Here is a 19,355-nt window from a genome sequence, read left to right on the forward strand (position 1 = left end):
CACCGGTGGTATCCCTCACCACCCACATCCTGCAGGAGGAGCATGCAACTGCCCTAGCCTCCATCCCCTCTTACCTTACAGAATGTAGCTGCTCTTTGGACCAACTGGAACTCCGCCCTCCGGCTCTGCTCCCAGTCAGCTGCACTCTCTGTAAACTCCCGGCTCCCTTCTCGCTCTCTGAGGAAATGAAATGAAAGGAGGACCTTGCTCCCTCCTCACCTAACTCCCTCAGTCACCAAACTCTCACTATAGCACTCAAATGCACCCAAATTCAGCACTCAGTGCAAACAAAGTCTGCACTGTAGCTGGCTCACCTTTACACTGTGACTCTAGCCTCTGTAAACTGGCCTAATCCAATTAATTAATGTAGGGGAATTGGTAGCGAATTTGCAAACAGTACCTTCCACAAACAGAAATGTTATAATGATGGGATAATCTGTCATTGAGAATTTTATTGAGGGATAGATTTGGGTGCATCGGGACTGACAGGATACAAGAATGGTGCAAATCTTGGTCTAGGTTTTTCTTCCTTAAAAGTTCGTCAATTAAACTTCTGAAATCCGTTTACAATACTATCAGTTGTTTTCAGGCTGCACTGCACCGATCTGGAAGTAGATCCAGACCAGAATATGACGTAATTCACTTGAACTGGGTTTTGACATGAAGGGTAGAGCCATGTAAATTAATGATACATGATTTTAATAGACCTATCTTTGAAGCAATGCGTCAATCAACAAAATTCATGCGCACAAATGTTTCAGCATTAAACCAACATACCAGTTCATTGTAAATTTCCTCAAGGAAATAGTGCAACTCTGTTCTTGGATTGCAATTATGCTGAAATTCTCCAAGGAAGATTGGGCCCACATTGCTCTCCTGCTTTAAGATCTACTATGCAAAACTGCTCTTCCTCCAATTCCAAGGTGCAGTCACATGTACTACTCTCCCAGAAAATAACTAAGTATTTGTAGAAGATGGACCAGATTCAGCTCGTGTCAAGCCTGTGTAAAATGTGCATTGCCCAGTTCCCTCTGGGATGAGGAGAGATGAGAATTTGTTCCAATATTTTGACTGTTTCTTTTTCTACATTGTGTTTTGATTGGTTTCATGTTGAAATAAATGTCTGATTTCTATCTCCTGAGGTTGCTCAAGTATGTGCCTATACATTAGGTATTCCAATTAACTTGATCTCCATAAAACCAACAACAACAGTTAACAGTCCGAACTCTGGTGCAACTGGCGGCAGTGTCACCAGCGAGCTCAACTGTTTGGTGAGTTTTTGAGTTATTCAATACGGACATTCTTTAATTCACCATCAATGCGCTATTAAAGATTGTACTTAAATCATTTGATAATGAATTTTCATAATTTCCTGCCAGTAGTGGCTCCTATTGGTGGCACAGTAAAGTTTGGCTGAGTGGAAATGCTAAAAGTGGAATCCTACCAGATGTCGGCTGCACCAGCATCCCGATTCAACTGATCATCTTCCACATTTCCATCACCCAGGTGGCATTGTCATGGTGCCAGGTGGCAAGGTGCCCGTGTGGTGTTGTGCGAAGCAAATAATGGCATGATGGGAAAACTAGTCAAGTTTCTTGGTACAATTAAATTTAAACTGACTTCGCATAACCTAAGGCACAAATACAAGCAGGAAAGGTCAACTTGACCAGAAAACCTGCTGACTCTAAACTCGGATAAAACTCAGTAGTCATACCCCAGAGCAGTCTAAATACACAAGATAAGCTAGAACTAGTATCTTTCGATACTTAAACAAGTCTGCTCCGTTTCTTAAACATGCGACCAAAAGACAAGATAATGATATGAGACCCCGAGTCTAAAGGTCAGCAAGATGACGCCAGTTTTATGATATTACTTATGTTTTACTTTTGATCAAATTCCTGACCAAGCTGTATTCATGTTATCTTGATTCTATAATGTATAAATATCGTCCTATTTGTCTGCAATAGCGCAGACTTGGGACCGACCCAGCAGTTTGTATTTGACTGCTTTCTGACTCCAAGTTTCAGCCATTTCTGCATGCAGACAGTTGTAATTCGCAAATAAAGCTTAGTTTTGTTTTCTTAACGAGCGTTGTTGAATCTTTCTATCACAGTCCAGAAGCGGGAAAAATATTAACTACAACACCCGGGTAGCATCAGCAGTTCCAGGGTGCAACCCTGCCCAGAGGGCGACCATCCAGGGGCCTCCGATCACCTGGGAGACCCCCCCCCCCCCCCCCATGTGCCATTCTGCCTTAAACCTGCACATTTAGGCCCCACCCATTGTGGGCGGGACCCAGCTCGCGATGTCTCGCGAGATCCCGTTTGATCTCGCGAGTCATGGCGAGCCGGGTAAATCTAGCAAGAGGCCTCTCATGAGATTGGCTGAGTTGGTCATGACACGGCCGTTGGATTGCACCCATAGTTACTGTTTGTATTATAGGAAATACAACAGCCAATTTGCATACAGCAAGCGCACCTTCAAACATCAATGTGTTCATGACCAGTTAATCTGTTTTATGATTTTGATTGAGCGACAAATATTGGCCAGGACACCAGGTATAATTCTTGAGCTCTTCTTAAAAATTATGCCATGGAATCATTTGCATCCACTAGAGGGGCCAGATGGGAGCCTTGATTTCACTTCTCATCTAAAAGATGGCACCTCCAACTGTGCAGCACTCTCTCAGTACTGCACAGGAATGTAAACTTTGATTTTTGTGTTCCAGTCCTGGATCAGGCTTTGAACCCACAATCTTCTGGCTCAAAGATGAGAGTGCTCACAACTGAGTCACAGCTACATGCATGGATCTGGAGAACCCTCCAGTTCATTATATTCTGTTGGTACCTCCTCCCCAGCACCAGTTAATACTCTGGCTTTGCCCAATCATGTGGAATGATAGCTAATCAGTGAGAAACCTCGGATTTGTTGAACCCAGTTACATTTTTTTATTCTAAAAGGTTTCCACAAATATAAGATGTTCACTCATAAATGTAGTAGTGAATTTCGGAGGAACGTATTTACTCGAGTGTGGGTAGAATGTGAAGCGCTCTATCACATGCAGTTGTTGAGCTAATGTACTTAAGGGGAAGTTAGGTAAGTATATGAAGGAGAAAGGAAAAGAAGGATATGCTGATAGGGCATGTACCATTTCAAATACCATGTACGCCTATAAGCAGATATTAATTTAGAATTAGTCATTTGGTAGCACAGAACTTGAATATTGTCAAAAAAGACATGTTGCCAAAGCTTTTCATCTTGCACTCATCAGGAAATTCACAAGAACACCAAATGTGCGGGAACTATAGCATGCAGTATGTTTCCAAGTCAACCAGCATGCCCCCCTTCGGCTGTTTGAATTAGGCAAGGTACTGACCTTATCCAAATAACCCTTGCTTGCAAAGCTCAAAACATGGTGATTCCACGATAAACAACATTTGCTAAGCAATCTGCAGTGTGCTAAGAGTTGCACTGACAACCAATTTAAGATTATCAGTTGGGTTGGCAGTGTAGCTCACTTGCGTATGCTAAGCATACACGGGCACTGCCCTTTGCAGACAAAAAGAAAATGTATGCACATGTCTTTTTCAACTAAATAAAATAGGTAACAGCCATTCTCTAGTTCATTCCTCAGGGCAATGCCTTGACCAATCAGAGCCAACATTCCTAGTTTGAATTCAAACAAAGCTTGGCGGTTAACTGTAAGTCATCAGTTAGCTGAGGCATTCTCCATGCTGAGATCCCCGCTGAGATTTTCCAGCATTTTCTTTTTGGTTTCAGATTCCAGCATCTGCGGTAATTTGCTTTTATCCATTCTCCATGATAAAGCCTCTACCAATTGGAGTCCACCTACAAACCAATCAGCACTGTTTTCTCACATACTGTAGTAGAATTGTTGTTCCCTTTACATTTGGTATTCTTGCAAGTTTTCCTGATGAAAAGCTGCAACAACAGGTGTCTATTTGGAGCGACACTTAATTTATAATTGCTATTTCATGAGGAGCTTAGATCAGGTTGGGATAGGTTTGTGGTCTCAAACGTTGTTTTGGGAAAGCATTGAGTTGTTGGATTACACTATTTCATTTGTCGGTCCCAGGCTCGTGCTTGGGTAAATCTGTGCTTTGGTTTTCTCACAGGGAGTAAAAAATTGTTGCGAGATATTAAGGAAGAGAATGAAACCTGTGAAGGGTAAACTTCCACCAGGTACCCCTTGGAAGGACCTGGTGGCAGCTTGTTTTAAAGACAAGGTGAATTTGACTGCGCAAAATTGGTAAGTAACTGAATTCATCAAGTAGTCCTTCTTGAATGTGACTGATAAAGTTACTCTTCATTCGTTTGAGTCTGTGTTTGCTTTAAAATAATAAAACTTAGTTATTAAAATATATAGGCTTGGACTTTGCAGTCAATGACAAGACAGCAATTCTCTGGCTGACCTCAAAGAAAACAGCCCACAGAAATCTAGCAATCCAGAGATTATATAACTTTGAAGTTCTGCTTTCTGTGCGGAGTCTGCACCTGCTTCCCATGTCTGCGTGGGTTTCCTCCGGGTTCTCCGGTTTCCTCCCACAAGTTCCAAAGGACGTGCTGTTAGGTAATTTGGACATTCTGAATTCTCCCTCTGTGTACCCGATTAGGGGCTTTTCACAGTAACTTTATTGCAGTGTTAATGTAAGCCTATTTGTGACAATAAAGATTATTATTATTTTCAATGTAGTGACTAACTCCTCATACTCTCTATGCAGAACCTCTTTCCCAGTTCTACCTATGTCGTTGGTACCTACATGGACTACAACTACAAAATCAAAAAATCCCTACAGTACAGAAGGAAGCTATTCGGCCTACCGAGTCTGCACCAATCCACTCTGTCCAAACCTGTAATCCCATAACCTAACCTGTATACCTGTGGACACTAAGGGGCAATTTATCGTGACCAATCCATCTAACCTGATTTAGCTCACTGGGCTAAATCGCTGGCTTTTAAACCAGGCCAGCAGCACGGTTCGATTTCCGTATCAGCCTCCCCGGACAGGCACCGGAATGTGGCGACTAGGGGCTTTTCACAGTAACTTCATTGAAGCCTACTCGTGACAATAAGCGATTTTCATTTTTTCATTTCATTAACCTGCACATTTTGGACTGTGGGAGGAAACCGGAGCATCTGGAGGAAACCCACACAGTCACGGGGAGAACATACAAATGCTACAAAGTCACTCAAGGCTAAAATTGAACCCGGGTCCCTGCCACTGTGAGGCAGCAGTGCTAACCACTGTGTCTCCGTGCTGCCCAGTTGCTGGATCCTCTCCCTCCCACTGCATGTTCGTCTGCAGCCCTGAACAGATGTCCCAAACCCTGGCACCGGACAGGCAAAGAATAAAGAAAAGTACAGCACAGGAACAGGCCCTTCGGCCCTCCAAGCCCGTGCCGACCATGCTGCCCGTCTAAACTAAAATCTTCTACACTTTCTGGGTCCGTATCCGTATTTTGTGGTTGGAGCCAATGGATGTGGTAAATCTGGATTTCCAGAAAGTCTTTGACAAGGTGCAACACAAAAGGTTGCTGCATAAGATAAAGATGCATGGCATTAAGGGTAAAGTAGTAGCATGGATAGAGGATTGGTTAATTAATAGAAATCAAAGAGTGGGGATTAATGGGTGGTTCTCTGGTTGGCAATCAGTAGCTAGTGGTGTCCCTCAGGGATCCGTGTTGGGCCCACAATTGTTCACAATTTACATAGATGATTTGGAGTTGGGGACCAAGTGGAATGTGTCCAAGTTTGCAGATGACACTAAGATGAGTGGTAAAGCGAAAAGTGCAGAGGATACTGGAAGTCTGCAGAGGGATTTGGATAGGTTAAGTGAATGGGCTAGGGTCTGGCAGATGGAATACAATGTTGACAAATGTGAGGTTATCCATTTTGGTAGGAATAACAGCAAACGGGATTATTATTTAAACGATAAAATATTAAAGCATGCTGCTGTGCAGAGAGACTTGGGTGTGCGAGTGCATGAGTCACAGAAGGTTGGTTTACAGGTGCAACAGGTGATTAAGGCGGCAAATGGAATTTTGTCCTTCATTGCTAGAGGGATGGAGTTTAAGACGAGGGAGGTTATGCTGCAATTGTATAAGGTGTTAGTGAGGCCACACCTGGAGTATTGTGTTCAGTTTTGGTCTCCTTACTTGAGAAAGGACGTACTGGCACTGGAGGGTGTGCAGAGGAGATTCACTAGGTTAATCCCAGAGCTGAAGGGGTTGGATTATGAGGAGAGGTTGAGTAGACTGGGACTGTACTCGTTGGAATTTAGAAGGATGAGGGGGGATCTTATAGAAACATTTAAAATTATGAAGGAAATAGATAGGATAGATGCGGGCAGGTTGTTTCCACTGGCGGGTGAAAGCAGAACTAGGGGACGCAGCCTCAAAATAAGGGGAAGTAGATTTAGGACTGAGTTTAGGAGGAACTTCTTCACCCAAAGGGTTGTGAATCTATGGAATTCCTTGCCCAGTGAAGCAGTTAAGGCTCCTTCATTACATGTTTTTAAGGTAAAGATAGATAGTTTTTTGAAGAATGAAGGGATTAAGGGTTAGAAAATAGAACATAGAACACTACAGCGCAGTACGGGCCCTTCGGCCCTCGATGTTGCGCCGACCTGTGAAACCATCTGAAGCCTATCTGACCTACACTATTCCATTTTCATCCATATGTCTATCCAGTGACCACTTAAATGCCCTTAAAGTTGGCGAGTCTACTACTGTTGCAGGCAGGGCGTTCCACACCCCTACTACTCTCTGAGTAAAGAAACTGCCTCTGACATCTGTCCTATATCTCTCACCCCTCAATTTAAAGCTATGTCCCCTCGTGTTGGTCATCACCATCCGAGGAAAAAGACTCTCACTGTCCACCCTATCTAACCCTCTGACTATCTTATATGTCTCTATTAAGTCACCTCTCAGCCTTCTCCTCTCTAACGAAAACAACCTCAATTCCCTGAGCCTTTCCTCGTAAGACCTTCCCTCCATACCAGGCAACATCCTAGTAAATCTCCTCTGAACCCTTTCCAAAGCTTCCACATCCTTCCTATAATGTGGTGACCAGAACTGCACGCAGTACTCCAGGTGTGGCCGCACCAGAGTTATGTACAGCTGCAGCATGACCCTGTGGTTCCGAAACTCAATCCCCCTGCTTATAAAGGCTAGCACACCATATGCCTTCTTAACAGCCCGATTAACCTGGGTGGCAACTTTCAAGGATTTATGTACCTGGATGCCGAGATCTCTCTGTTCATCTACACTACCAAGAATCTTGCCATTAGCCCAGTACTCTGCATTCCTGTTACTCCTTCCAAAGTGAACCACCTCACACTTTTCCGCATTAAACTCCATCTGCCACCTCTCAGCCCAGCTCTGCAGCTTATCTATGTCCCTCTGTATCCTATAACATCCTTCAGCACTATCCACAACTCCACCGACCTTCGTGTCATCTGCAAATTTACTAACCCATCCTTCTGCACCCTCTTCCAGGTCATTTATAAAAATGACAAACAGCAGTGGCCCCAAAACAGATCCTTGCGGTACACCACTAGTAACTGAACTCCAGGATGAACATTTGCCATCAACCACCACCTTCTGTCTTCTTTCAGCTAGCCAATTACTGATCCAAACCGCTAAATCACCTTCAATTCCATACTTCCTTATTTTCTGCAATAGCCTACCGTGGGGAACCTTATCAAACGCCTTACTGAAATCCATATACACCACATCAACAGCTTTACCCTGATCCACCTGTTTGGTCACCTTCTCAAAAAACTCAATAAGGTTTGTGAGACATGACCTACCCTTCACAAAACCGTGTTGAGTATCGCTAATCAACTTGTTCTTTTCAAGATGATTATAAACCCTATCTCTTATAACCTTTTCCAACATTTTACCCACAACCGAAGTAAGGCTCACAGGTCTATAATTACCAGGGTTGACTCTACTCCCCTTCTTGAACAAGGGGACAACATTTGCTATCCTCCAGTCTTCCGGCACTATTCCTGTCGACAAAGACGACATAAATATCAAGGACAAAGGCTCTGCAATCTCCTCCCTGGCTTCCCAGAGAATCCTAGGATAAATCCCATCTGGCCCAGGGGACTTATCTATTTTGACATTTTCTAAAATTGCTAACATCTCCTCCTTTTGAACCTCGATTCCATCTAGCCTGGTCGACTGAACCTGAGTGTTCTCCTCGACAACATTGTCTTTCTCCAGTGTAAACACTGACGAAAAATATCCATTTAATGCTTCCCCTATCTCCTCTGATTCCACACACAACTTTCCACTACTATCCTTGATTGGCCCTAATCTTACTCGAGTCATTCTTTTGTTCCTGATATACCTATAGAAAGCCTTAGGGTTTTCCTTGATCCTATCCGCCAACGACTTTTCGTGTCCTCTCCTCGCTCTTCTTAACTCTCCCTTTAGGTCCTTCCTGGCTAACTTGTAACTCTCAAGTGCCCTAACTGAGCCTTCATGTCTCATCCTAACATAAGCCTTCTTCTTCCTCTTGACAAGTGCTTCAACTTCCTTAGTAAACCACGGCTCCCTTGCTCGACAACTTCCTCCCTGCCTGACAGGTACATACTTATCAAGGACACGCAGTAGCTGTTCCTTGAAAAAGCTCCACATTTCGATTGTACCCATCCCCTGCAGTTTCCTTCCCCATCCTATACCTCCTAAATCTTGCCGAATAGCATCATAATTGCCTTTCCCCCAGCTATAATTCTTGCCTTGCGGTATATACCTATCCCTGCCCATTGCTAAAGTAAACATAACCGAGTTGTGATCACTATCACCAAAGTGCTCACCTACATCTAAATCTAACACCTGGCCGGGTTCATTACCCAGTACCAAATCCAATGTGGCCTCGCCCCTTGTTGGTCTGTCTACATACTGTGTCAGAAAACCCTCCTGCACACACTGCACAAAAACTGACCCATCTATAGTACTCGAACTATAGTATTTCTAGTCAATATTTGGAAAGTTAAAGTCCCCCATAACAACTACCCTGTTACTCTCGCTCCTGTCAAGAATCATCTTTGCAATCCTTTCCTCGACATCTCTGGGACTATTCGGAGGTCTATAGACAACTCCCAACAGGGTGACCTCTCCTCTACTGTTCCTAACCTCGGCCCATACTGCCTCAGTAGACGAGTCCTCAAGCGTCTTTTCTACCGCCGTAATACTTTCCTTGATTAACAATGCCACACCCCCCCCTCTTTTATCATCTTCTCTGTTCTTACAGAAACATCTAAATCCTGGAACCTGCAACAACCATTCCTGTCCCTGCTCTACCCATGTCTCCGAAATCGCCACAACATCGAGATCCCAGGTACCAACCCATGCTGCAAGCTCACCCACCTTATTCCGGATGCTCCTGGCGTTGAAGTAGACACACTTCAAACCAGCGTCCTGCTTGCCGGTGCCCTCTTTCGAACTTTTAACCCTATCCCTGACCTCACTACTCTCAACATCCTGTACACTGGGACTACAATTTAGGTTCCCATCCCCCTGCTGAATTAGTTTAAACCCCCCCGAAGAGCACTAGCAAATCTCCCCCCCAGGATATTGGTACCCCTCTGGTGTTCGGGCCGGAAAGTGGAGCTGAGTCCACAAAAGATCAGCCATGATCTCATTGAATGGCGGAGCAGGCTTGAGGGGCCAGATGGCCTACTCCTGCTCCTAGTTCTTAGGTTCCTATGCTCTTATTCCAATCCTATTCATGTATTTGTCCAGATGCCCCTTAAATGTCACTATCGTCCCTGCATCTATCACTTCCTCCGGCAGCGAGTTCCAGGCACCCACTACCCTCTGTGTAAAAAAACTTGCCTCGTACATTTCCTCTAAACCTCGCCCCTCGCACCTTAAACCTATGCCCCCTAGTAATTGACCCCTCTACCCTGGGGAAAAGCCTCTGGGTATCCACTCTGTCTATGCCCCTCAGGCGACACATGTATAGAAATAAGTGATTGATTAAATAAAATTAACTTAGAAGTGCCAGCTAAAATACTTTCTAATTGAGAAATGTTTGGTCGTGCTGCATATATATTTTCTCTTGGCACTGACCATGTTCTGATGGCAATCAGGCAGCCTGCACCTGGCATCCCACCAGTGGCATTTTATAGCTGGATGTTGGTCAGTGTAATTGAACAACCAAGTGTGGTTCTGCCTCATTATCTGGTTTCTGGTTTCACACAACAGCAGATCTGAGATTCAACTCTTTGTGTACACCCATCCATTTGTTGACAGTGTGGATGTTTCAATTGGCACCATGCCACCGTTCATAAACTTATTTCATTCAATTATAAGTCAAATGTGTTATTGGAGACCTGCACTCTACTACCTGTGCTGTGATTTTAGGCACTATTGCTGGTACCCTAGTTTCTTAAATGACGGACTACGGTATTTTCCCATTTTGTAAATATCACAAGCAGAAATATTCATTAGTTTTCTTTGTTTCACCACCTCATAAAAGTAACCTAAATTGTGTCTTTGCAGTGTATTTTTCTAAGGAATGAACTACAATGATTGATCGCTTTATAAAGACATGACTGTGTTTTTTGTTTAGGATATGGCCTGACCCACAGCCCAGAGACGCCCCTCAGTATAACTCATATGGAGTAACTGTGGCAGAGGCTGAAATTGATGTCCTGACTGGCGAGAACCAGATCAACCAAGTGGATATACTTTTTGATTGTGGTGAAAGGTAGGAAACAAAATTGGCAGAAAGCCCCAATATGTTGTTACAGATGAAATGTTGGCAGTTTGTCACTTTCACATTCTTTTCCTGCGATGAAAGGAGATCATTCACATGAAACGGTCAGTGAGATTGTACATTCAGGTTGTTCTTTGAATCTGAACATTTGGATCACTGGTTAGCACATGTGAGATGCATGTTATTCTTTTAAATATGTACGGGAAGGTTGGTTGGTTGCAACATTCCATTTCCAATGGCGAGATAAAATACCATCCCATCCAAGGGTACCTTCCCGGGACCCGTCACTCCATCTCGCTGTATCCCAGCAGAGGGAAGCACATCTCACTGCAACCTGACCACTTCTCTCACAATTCCTCCCTGAGAATTATGAAGCCCCCACCTGAGACCCTTCCACCCACATCCCCACCACAATGGTTCATCCTCTTTCATGTATCTTTGCACACTTTGATATTCCCCACTGGCCATTGACAATGCCAATCACAATCCTCTCCCCCTCTGCCACCTGAGGTTTAGATGGTCCAGCCTTATTCCCATGCTGGGAGAGTTGCTCCATCCTGAACCACTGTCCCTCATCCGCAAACAGTGAACGGGATTTTCCACGCAACCTGCGTGTGTTTCACAGTGGTAGAGGTGGCTCGCCATTGGCTGGCGGTGGGATCTTCTGGTCCTGCTGTTATAAACAGGGTTTCCAGTTGAATGCACCCCTGCCTTTTTCGACAGGCAGCATGGTCGGCGCAGGCTTGGAGGGCCGAAGGGCCTGTTCCTGTGCCGTACTCTTCTTTGTTCTTTGCCATGGGAAACTCGTGGCAGGAATGTGCCATTGGTGGGACTGGAATATCCCGCCAGCCTAAACGGCTAGAAAATTCCAGCCAGTGCGTAGTTTTTCTTCATTAGTTAAAAATTGGAGATAATATATCAAAATATAGTTGTTCTTATAATGATTATTGCAATGTAGGCAAATCAAGTCAAAAATCGTGAAGCTTGGCTGGGATCTTCTGGTCCCACCTAATTCAATGGAAATTTGAATGGTTCCCCACATCTGCTGCAGAGGGAACCATTCTGGTGAGGCTTTGCTTCAGTGATGTCTTACCATTTCAATGAAAGTTCATGGAAGATCGTTTCCTCTTTTTCCAGAAAAATGTTTTTGTTCAATAAGCGGATCACTTAAGTCAAGACAATAAAGCACTCACTGGTTGTGAAAACAATTGTGTCAACAGAAAAACTTAGGACTGACATGTCACAACAATCAGTGCCACCAGTGGAAGCTTTGTAAATCTGATGTGTTTGTATTACAAAACTAATTCTTTTAAAAACCTTGATTTTATTATCTGGAATCCATTATGTATTATCTGCTGGTTACGACTGCACCTGCTTAGGTGCCAAGTTATATGTGATAATGTGGAGATGCCGGCGTTGGACTGGGTTGGGCACAGTAAGAAGTCTTACTACACCAGGTTAAAGTCCAACAGGTTTGTTTGGAATCATTAGCTTTCGGAGCACAGCTCCTTCACCAGGTGAGTTACATGTGGGCAACTGTTGGGAAGTTCCAATTCCAACTTTAGCTTCTGAGCACGAGCCATGCCTAATTGCTACGAAGGTCTAAGAACACCAGAAATGGAAAAAACGCACCAAAGATTAATTGAAACCATCTGTAACTTAAAACAAAAAGTGGCTGATACTGCCAAAGACAATGCTCATAGTGTTATTAAGAAAGAAATTAACTTTTCTAAAGCACCATTCATCCTACACCCAATTCATTACGTTTCAAATTTACTTTCTATTGATGCCATGGTGAAAGCAAGGCATGCTGCAAGGCCCCAAGAACAACAATGAGATAAATAAACAAATTAATGATCTGTTTTAGATGGTCACTCATCTTTCTTCTCCTTATTATCTGCAGCATGAACCCTGATATCGATATCGGACAAATTGAAGGTGCTTTTGTCATGGGCATGGGATATTGGCTGATGGAGAAGATGATCTATGATCCCAAGTCTGGGGAAGTGCTGAATGCAGGGACGTGGGATTACAAACCACCATTTAGCAAGGTAGGTTTAGAATGGAGAAATACAATATCTTTACTGAAATCTAGTGGATTAGTACACAATATTTTTTTCCTTGGCTGTTGGAATTCTTTTTTAACTCTTTTGCCAGTAACATCAACTGCACTTTATTACTTACTAACAGTTTGTTTTATTAGCATTTAAATACAAAACTCTAAATTCAGACATGGCCAATTCTCCTTCTTTGGGAGACTGAGAGGTCAACAATCCATCAACTTCACGATTGGCGTTCTTTGGACTTCTATCTTTGAACTTACTCACATGGCTGGTTTTATATCTCTCTTGCTGTTGCAAAACAAGCATTCAGTAATTTCCACTCACCTCACCTCAGTCACTCGCCATCCCTCTTCACCTCTCTATCGCTCTCTCTTTCTCTCATTCCTTCCTCCCTCTCTCGCTCTTCACTACACCCCCCACAACATGGTTTCAGACCAGTTAAGGAGGATTGTCTTCGGTCCTGACCTTCCCCAAGTTCAGAAACAGCAGACTGCGGCTGTTGCATAGTTGCTGTCCCATTGAAAATTCAGCTGATACGAATCCTGTCTTTGTATGTGGTGTGGTCTGTAATCAAAGAATAACCAAGCCAGCTTCTTATCCAGGGAACCACTAGGTTGTTTCTTTGTTCCGGTTTTGAATGTTCAAACTGACCATTCATCCAGGCCATTAGACAATGGATGGTATGACACTGTTTGGATGTGTTTAATGCCATTCAACTTCATGAATGCTTGAAATTTTCCACTGGTAAAAGGAGTACCATGATTGGATATGCAGACATCTGATATGCTGTGGGTACAGAAACCTTGAAGAAGCTTTTCTATTGTTGCATGAGAAGTCTTGGAGGACAACAGATGTACTTCTAACCATTTTGAGTGCGCATCGACCATTAGAAGGAGCATCGAGCCCAAGAATGGGCCAGCGAAGTCCACGTGCATCCGTACCCATGGTCTTCCTGGCCATATCCATGGATGCAAAGAGGCCAAAGGCCGGAGCTTTTGGTTTTTCCTGGCAAAATGAGCATTGCTTTACCAGATTCACGATGTCTGTATCAAGCCTGTGCCATTAAATTTAGCTCTTTGCGAGCTTTTTCATCTTGGATACCCCGGGTAGTTCCGTCAGGATTGCACGCCAACCTGGGGAGGGGAATGACTATTTGGGCTCCCCGCAGGATGATATCATCTTCTACACTCAGCTCTTGTCATTTAAAGAGGAAGGGCTTCATGTCATCCATGAAGGGTGTCCTTGGATTCTGCAACTGAGGATCACATGGCCCAATTTTTCCAGTGTGGGGTCCTTCTGGATCCATGCTTGAATCTGCTTCGCGAATACTGGTAAAGATCCAGGAGGTTCAAGGTCTTGGTGACTTTGTCCAATGCCAGCAGAGGGGCCAAACGTGTGGGAGGTGACTCAGGGCATCCGCTCTCGCAATGTGTGTTACGTGGCAATGCTGGAGAGAGTATTTGAATGCCGCTAATAATAATGCCCAACATTGGATCTGAGCTGAGGCGTTGGGGCGATCGCTTTATTCTCTTAGGTCCAGCAGGGGTTTATGGTCTGTTATAATTGTGAAATATTGGCCGTAGACATATGGATGTAATTTTAAAATTAACAGACAATCCTTCCCTTTCAATCTGACTCTATCGTCTTTCTGCGTCTGTCAAGGTTCTGGATGCATATGCTCTTGGTCTCTCTGTACTATCTTCCCACCGATGGAAAAGGACTGCCCTTATTTCATATGGAGAGGCATCTTATGTTAACACCAGTTCTCTCTTGGGTCATAATGAGCCAGGATGTTTGATGATAGTAACCGCTGCTTCACCTTCGTGAAACCTTCATCCTGAGGTGCCTGCTATAACCCTTCTGGTATTTTATTAGTAGCGTGTGCAGTGGTGACAATAAAGTGACCAAGTTTAGGATGAATTTTCCATGAGGCCGAGGAAGAATTTTAATTCTGTCGAATTTTGTGCGGTCAGTGCCTCTTTCATGGCCTTAACATTATCCTCCACGCGTGTAGTCTTTTTAAAAAAATCAATTTGGTACCCTGGGTAGATCACTTTGGCTGTCTGGAAAGCATTTTCTCATTTGAGACTGAATGCCTGGGTCAGAAAATCATCTTAAAACCTCCTCCAGGTTCTTCTGAGGTTCACGTGATTAGTACATCGTCTAAGTGTACTGCCACCCTAAGTAGCCCTTGGAGAATTTTCTCGTTGAATCGCACGTTGAAAAAGGGAGCATACTGACGATACTCCGAAGGGCAGGCGTGTATGTATATTCGTATAAACCCTAATAGGTATTAGTCACTCCCTGAATGACTCGTCCAGTTCTAGCTGGAGCTAAGCATGGCTTATATTTTGTTTGGCGAAGGTTTGACCCCTTGGCAGTTTTGCATATAGATCTTTGATGTGGGGCATGGGGTACCGACCTAAATGTGAGGCTCTATTAACCGTTCATTTATAGTCCCCGCAAAGGTGGACCAATTTATCGGGCTTGAGGACGGGAATGACTGGTGCAGCCCACTCTGCGAACTGCATTGGTCGCATTTATCCCAAGGCTCTCTAACCACTCGAGTTTGGTCTCTACTTTGGCAAGTGAGGCATATGGGACTGGCTTTGTCCTGAAATATTTGGGTAGCGTAATGGGTCCACATAAATCTTTGCTCTTTTTCCCTTAATCTACAAAGTCCTTCTTGGAATAAATCAAAGTATTTGCCATTGACCTTGTATCATCCATCGGTTCCTAGTTTAAATATTTGTAGCCAGTCCAGATGGATTCTTTGAAGCCATTCTCTGCCTAAGAGGCTGAGTGATGGTCCTCGTACAACAATGAGTGTTCGTCAGGCTGTCTGCTGCACACAGGTAACGGGGGTCCTGGTCGTCCGCTATTCTTCAAAGGTTCCCCTGTGTATTTGGCCAACCTAGCCCGATGTCTCACAGGCCTCGGGGCAAGATCTGTAGAATCGTTAAAGTTCAGAAGGAGGCCAATTGGCCCATCAAGTCAGCAGCACCCACCCTCTGAAAGAGCACTCTACCTAGGCCCACTCCCCCACCCTATTCCTGTAACCCCACACATTGTTCATGGCCAATCTATCTAATCTACACGTCTTTGGACACTAAGGGCAATTTCTTTTAATATGGCCAATCCACCTAACCTCCACATCTTTGGACTTTGGGAGAAAACTCGAGAACCCGGAGGAAACCCAAGCAGACACTGGGAAAATGTGCGAACTCGGCACAGTCACCCGAGGCTGGAATCGAACGGCGGAAGGTCTGTTCTCCAACGATGGAAACGATAGCTCCCGTATCCACCTCCATTTCTAGGGAATGGCCTTTGAGTGTTATCTTTAACGGGGCAAGTTTAGGGGTGAGGATACAGTTTAGTTGCATCATTTCATCCTCTGAGGGCAGATAGACTTGCAAGGTCCTGACCTGAGATGAATTTTGCTTCTGGCCTGGGCAGTATGCATGAGTGTTATCTTTAACGGGACATGTTTAGGGGTGAGGATGCAGTTTAGTTGCATCATTTCATCCTTTGAGGGCAGATAGACTTGCAAGGTCCTGACCTGAGATGAATTTTGCTTCTGGCCTGGGCAGTATGCATGAGTGTTATCTTTAACGGGACATGTTTAGGAGTGAGGATGCAGTTTAGTTGCATCATTTCATCCTCTGCGGGCAGATAGACTTGCAAGGTCCTGACCTGAGATGACTTTTGTTTCCGGCCTGGGCAGTATGCATACTGCTGAAAATGGCAACCTCGCTTGTCCTTTGACCACACTTTCAGCAGCCTTCTGACTGACACATGTAGTCCTCCGGAGAGATTTTCCTGATACTTTTAGGGTTATCTGGCTATTTTCTGAGATATCAATTTAGTGGCTGAATGTTGAGTTGCTGGTGAGTGAGGCACATGGGAGCCTTAAATGGGAACGCTGGCTTTTTTCTATGAGGATCCCTCCCCCCACTCCCACCCTTCTGGTCTGAGAACACTACTGTCCATCATCTCTTAGAGTTTTTGTGCCCCTTTCTCGGCATTCTCCAAAGATAGTGTTAATTCAATAGGCCATCTGAGGTCTAGTTTGGGTTCTGCCAACAATTATTTTTGCATCGTGGCATTATTGATCCCACACACTAGACCGCTGCAGAGCATCTTGGTCCGGAATGGACCAAACTCATAGTAATAATAATCTAATAATAATCTTTATTATTGTCACAAGTAGGCTTACATTAACACTGCAGTGAAGTTACTGTGAAAAGCCCCTAGTCACCACATTCTGGCGCCTGTTCGGATACACTGAGGGAACATTCTGAATGTCCAAATTACCTAATAGCACATTTTTTGAGACGTGTGGGATGAAACCGGAGTAAACCCACGGGGAGAACATGCAAACTCCGCACAGACAGTGATCCAAGCCGGGAATTGAACCTGGGATCCTGCCGCTGTGAAGCAACAGTGCTAACCACTGTGCTACCGTGCCGCCTGTAGTCTATTCAGCCAGCTTCCTTAATTTAGCCACAAATTCTGTCACTGGTTCCCCAATGGTCCTCCCAGCCATGTTAAATCCGCAGTGCTGGAGGATTACTGATGGTTTTGGGTCATAATGGTTCTCTACTCGATCCACAAGCTCATTGACGTATTAGTGTCTGGGGCTCCAGGATAAGTTAAACTTTTAATAAACTGAACATCGGGGCCCTGCATGCTGTCAAAAGGATTGCTTTGTGTCTGTCACCCTCTTCTATGCTATTGCCACTGAAAAAGTAGCAAGCTTTCAGCATACTCGGGCTAGTCTTCTACGTCCACATCATAAGGCTTGAGCCTCCCAAATAAGGACATCACTATTTTCGTGGTGGTGGGATTGGGGGTGAAAATGGGGACAGGTTCTAAATTGTAGATCTGTGGTTCACAGAGAGAAATTGCACATGTTAAACTGCAGCTGCCTTCAGACTGACCTGATGTCGGCTAGTTAGATGTCTAAAAATGAAAATGAAAATCGCTTATTGTCACGAGTAGGCTTCAATGAAATTACTGTGAAAAGCCCCAAGTCGCCACATTCCGGTGCCTGTTCGGGGAGGCTGGTACGGGAATTGAACCGTGCTTCTGGCCTGCCTTGGTCTGCTTTAAAAGCCAGCGATTTAGCCCAGTGGACTTGTGTGCTTTAGACTTGGTAGGAGGAAATCTAATGTTAGCTGAGTTATTTGGAGAGGTGGGGTACCCGTTTGGATGTGACCCTGGGACACCATTTTGGGGGAAGTAAGGTGCCCTTTGGGTGAAAGAAGGTATGCTTTGGGGGAGGTATGATCCCCTTTGGTTTTTAAATTAGACATAAATGTGTGTAAAATGTGGATAAGCTAACTGGAACTGTCAAAGGGAACTGGGAAGCTGTCAGGGGATTTAAATATCCTGCTCTTCATTGTTGAACAAACTGTCTACAGATTTTCTTTAAAATTAGTGTTTGCTATTTCATTTTGTTGGTTAAAATAGGCGTGGGGGTTAATATTTTAATATTAATGCTGCATGACCGATTTCAAAACCTATCATTATCACAGTGGGGTGACTGTCAGTTTGATTGACAGCTCCAAGTGCTTATCAAGTCTTTGAAGTGAGACTATAAAATACAAATGCTTTTTGTTTTATGGGTTGAAATACGTTAAATGGAGTGAATGGGTATTTATTCATAGAATCAGAGAATACCTACAGTACAGAAGGAAACCATTCAGCTCATTGAGTCTGCACCAACCCTCTGAAAGAGCATCCTACCTCGGCCCACTCCCCCGACTGATCTCCGTAACCCCACCTGAACTGCATATCTTTGGACTGTGGGAAGTAACCAGAGCACCTGGAGGAAAACCATGCAGACACTGGGAAAATGTATAAACTCCACACAGACAGTCACCCAAGGCCCAAATTAAACCCGGGTCCCTGGCACTGTGTGGCAACAGTACTAACCACTGTGCCGGTGGAAGTTTATTTATAGAATTGTCTTTTTTCTGCGTATTTATAAATAGACATTTAGGATTATACCCATTATTGCATGGGTTCCGAGGTCTACCCATAGGAACATTGGAGCAGGAGTAGTCCTTTCAACCCTTGAGCCTGCCCCACCATTCTGATTTAATGAGCCATTCGCAGTTTCACTGTATCGGTGTGTACTTAGACATGCATGGCTTAATCATTGAGACAGGCCTATGCTACTGGCAGGAAATCATTTCCCGCGCTTTCACATGCTCTTTGAAATCTATCAACCTCTGTCTTGGACATGTTCAATGACTGAGCTTCTGCAGCTCCATGGGATGGAGGATTCCATAGATCCACTATCCTTTGAGTGAATAAGTTCATCTTTATCGAAGCACAAGATGATTTTCCCGTTACTCTGAGATGATGTCCCTTAGTTCTAGACCCCTGGATAGTGGGTGGATTGGCACAGAGACTAGAAGGACAAAAGGTGGTAGGTGGGGAGCATGGGTTGGTATGAGCTGGCACTAAATTGTCATTAGAGCAATGGAGTGCCATGGGTTATGGATGGAGGAGAACAGGTTGGCATGGAGGGT

At 44.3% G+C, this 19,355-nt stretch overlaps 1 protein-coding gene across 2 annotated transcripts in view; it reads left to right on the top strand.

The window, feature by feature from the left end:
* LOC119970555 (xanthine dehydrogenase/oxidase-like) overlaps positions 1–19,355 on the top strand; it is a 225,224-nt gene that overhangs the window by 199,090 nt on the left and 6,779 nt on the right. For both annotated transcript variants that reach the window (XM_038805371.1, XM_038805370.1), the window contains 4 exons: positions 1,143–1,271; positions 4,137–4,270; positions 10,607–10,744; positions 12,657–12,804. In XM_038805371.1, coding sequence (XP_038661299.1) covers positions 1,143–1,271; positions 4,137–4,270; positions 10,607–10,744; positions 12,657–12,804 — 549 coding nt within the window. The remainder of the gene's footprint in view (positions 1–1,142; positions 1,272–4,136; positions 4,271–10,606; positions 10,745–12,656; positions 12,805–19,355) is intronic.

This window comes from Scyliorhinus canicula, chromosome 8, assembly GCF_902713615.1.
Source record: "Scyliorhinus canicula chromosome 8, sScyCan1.1, whole genome shotgun sequence".
NCBI lineage: Eukaryota > Metazoa > Chordata > Chondrichthyes > Carcharhiniformes > Scyliorhinidae > Scyliorhinus > Scyliorhinus canicula.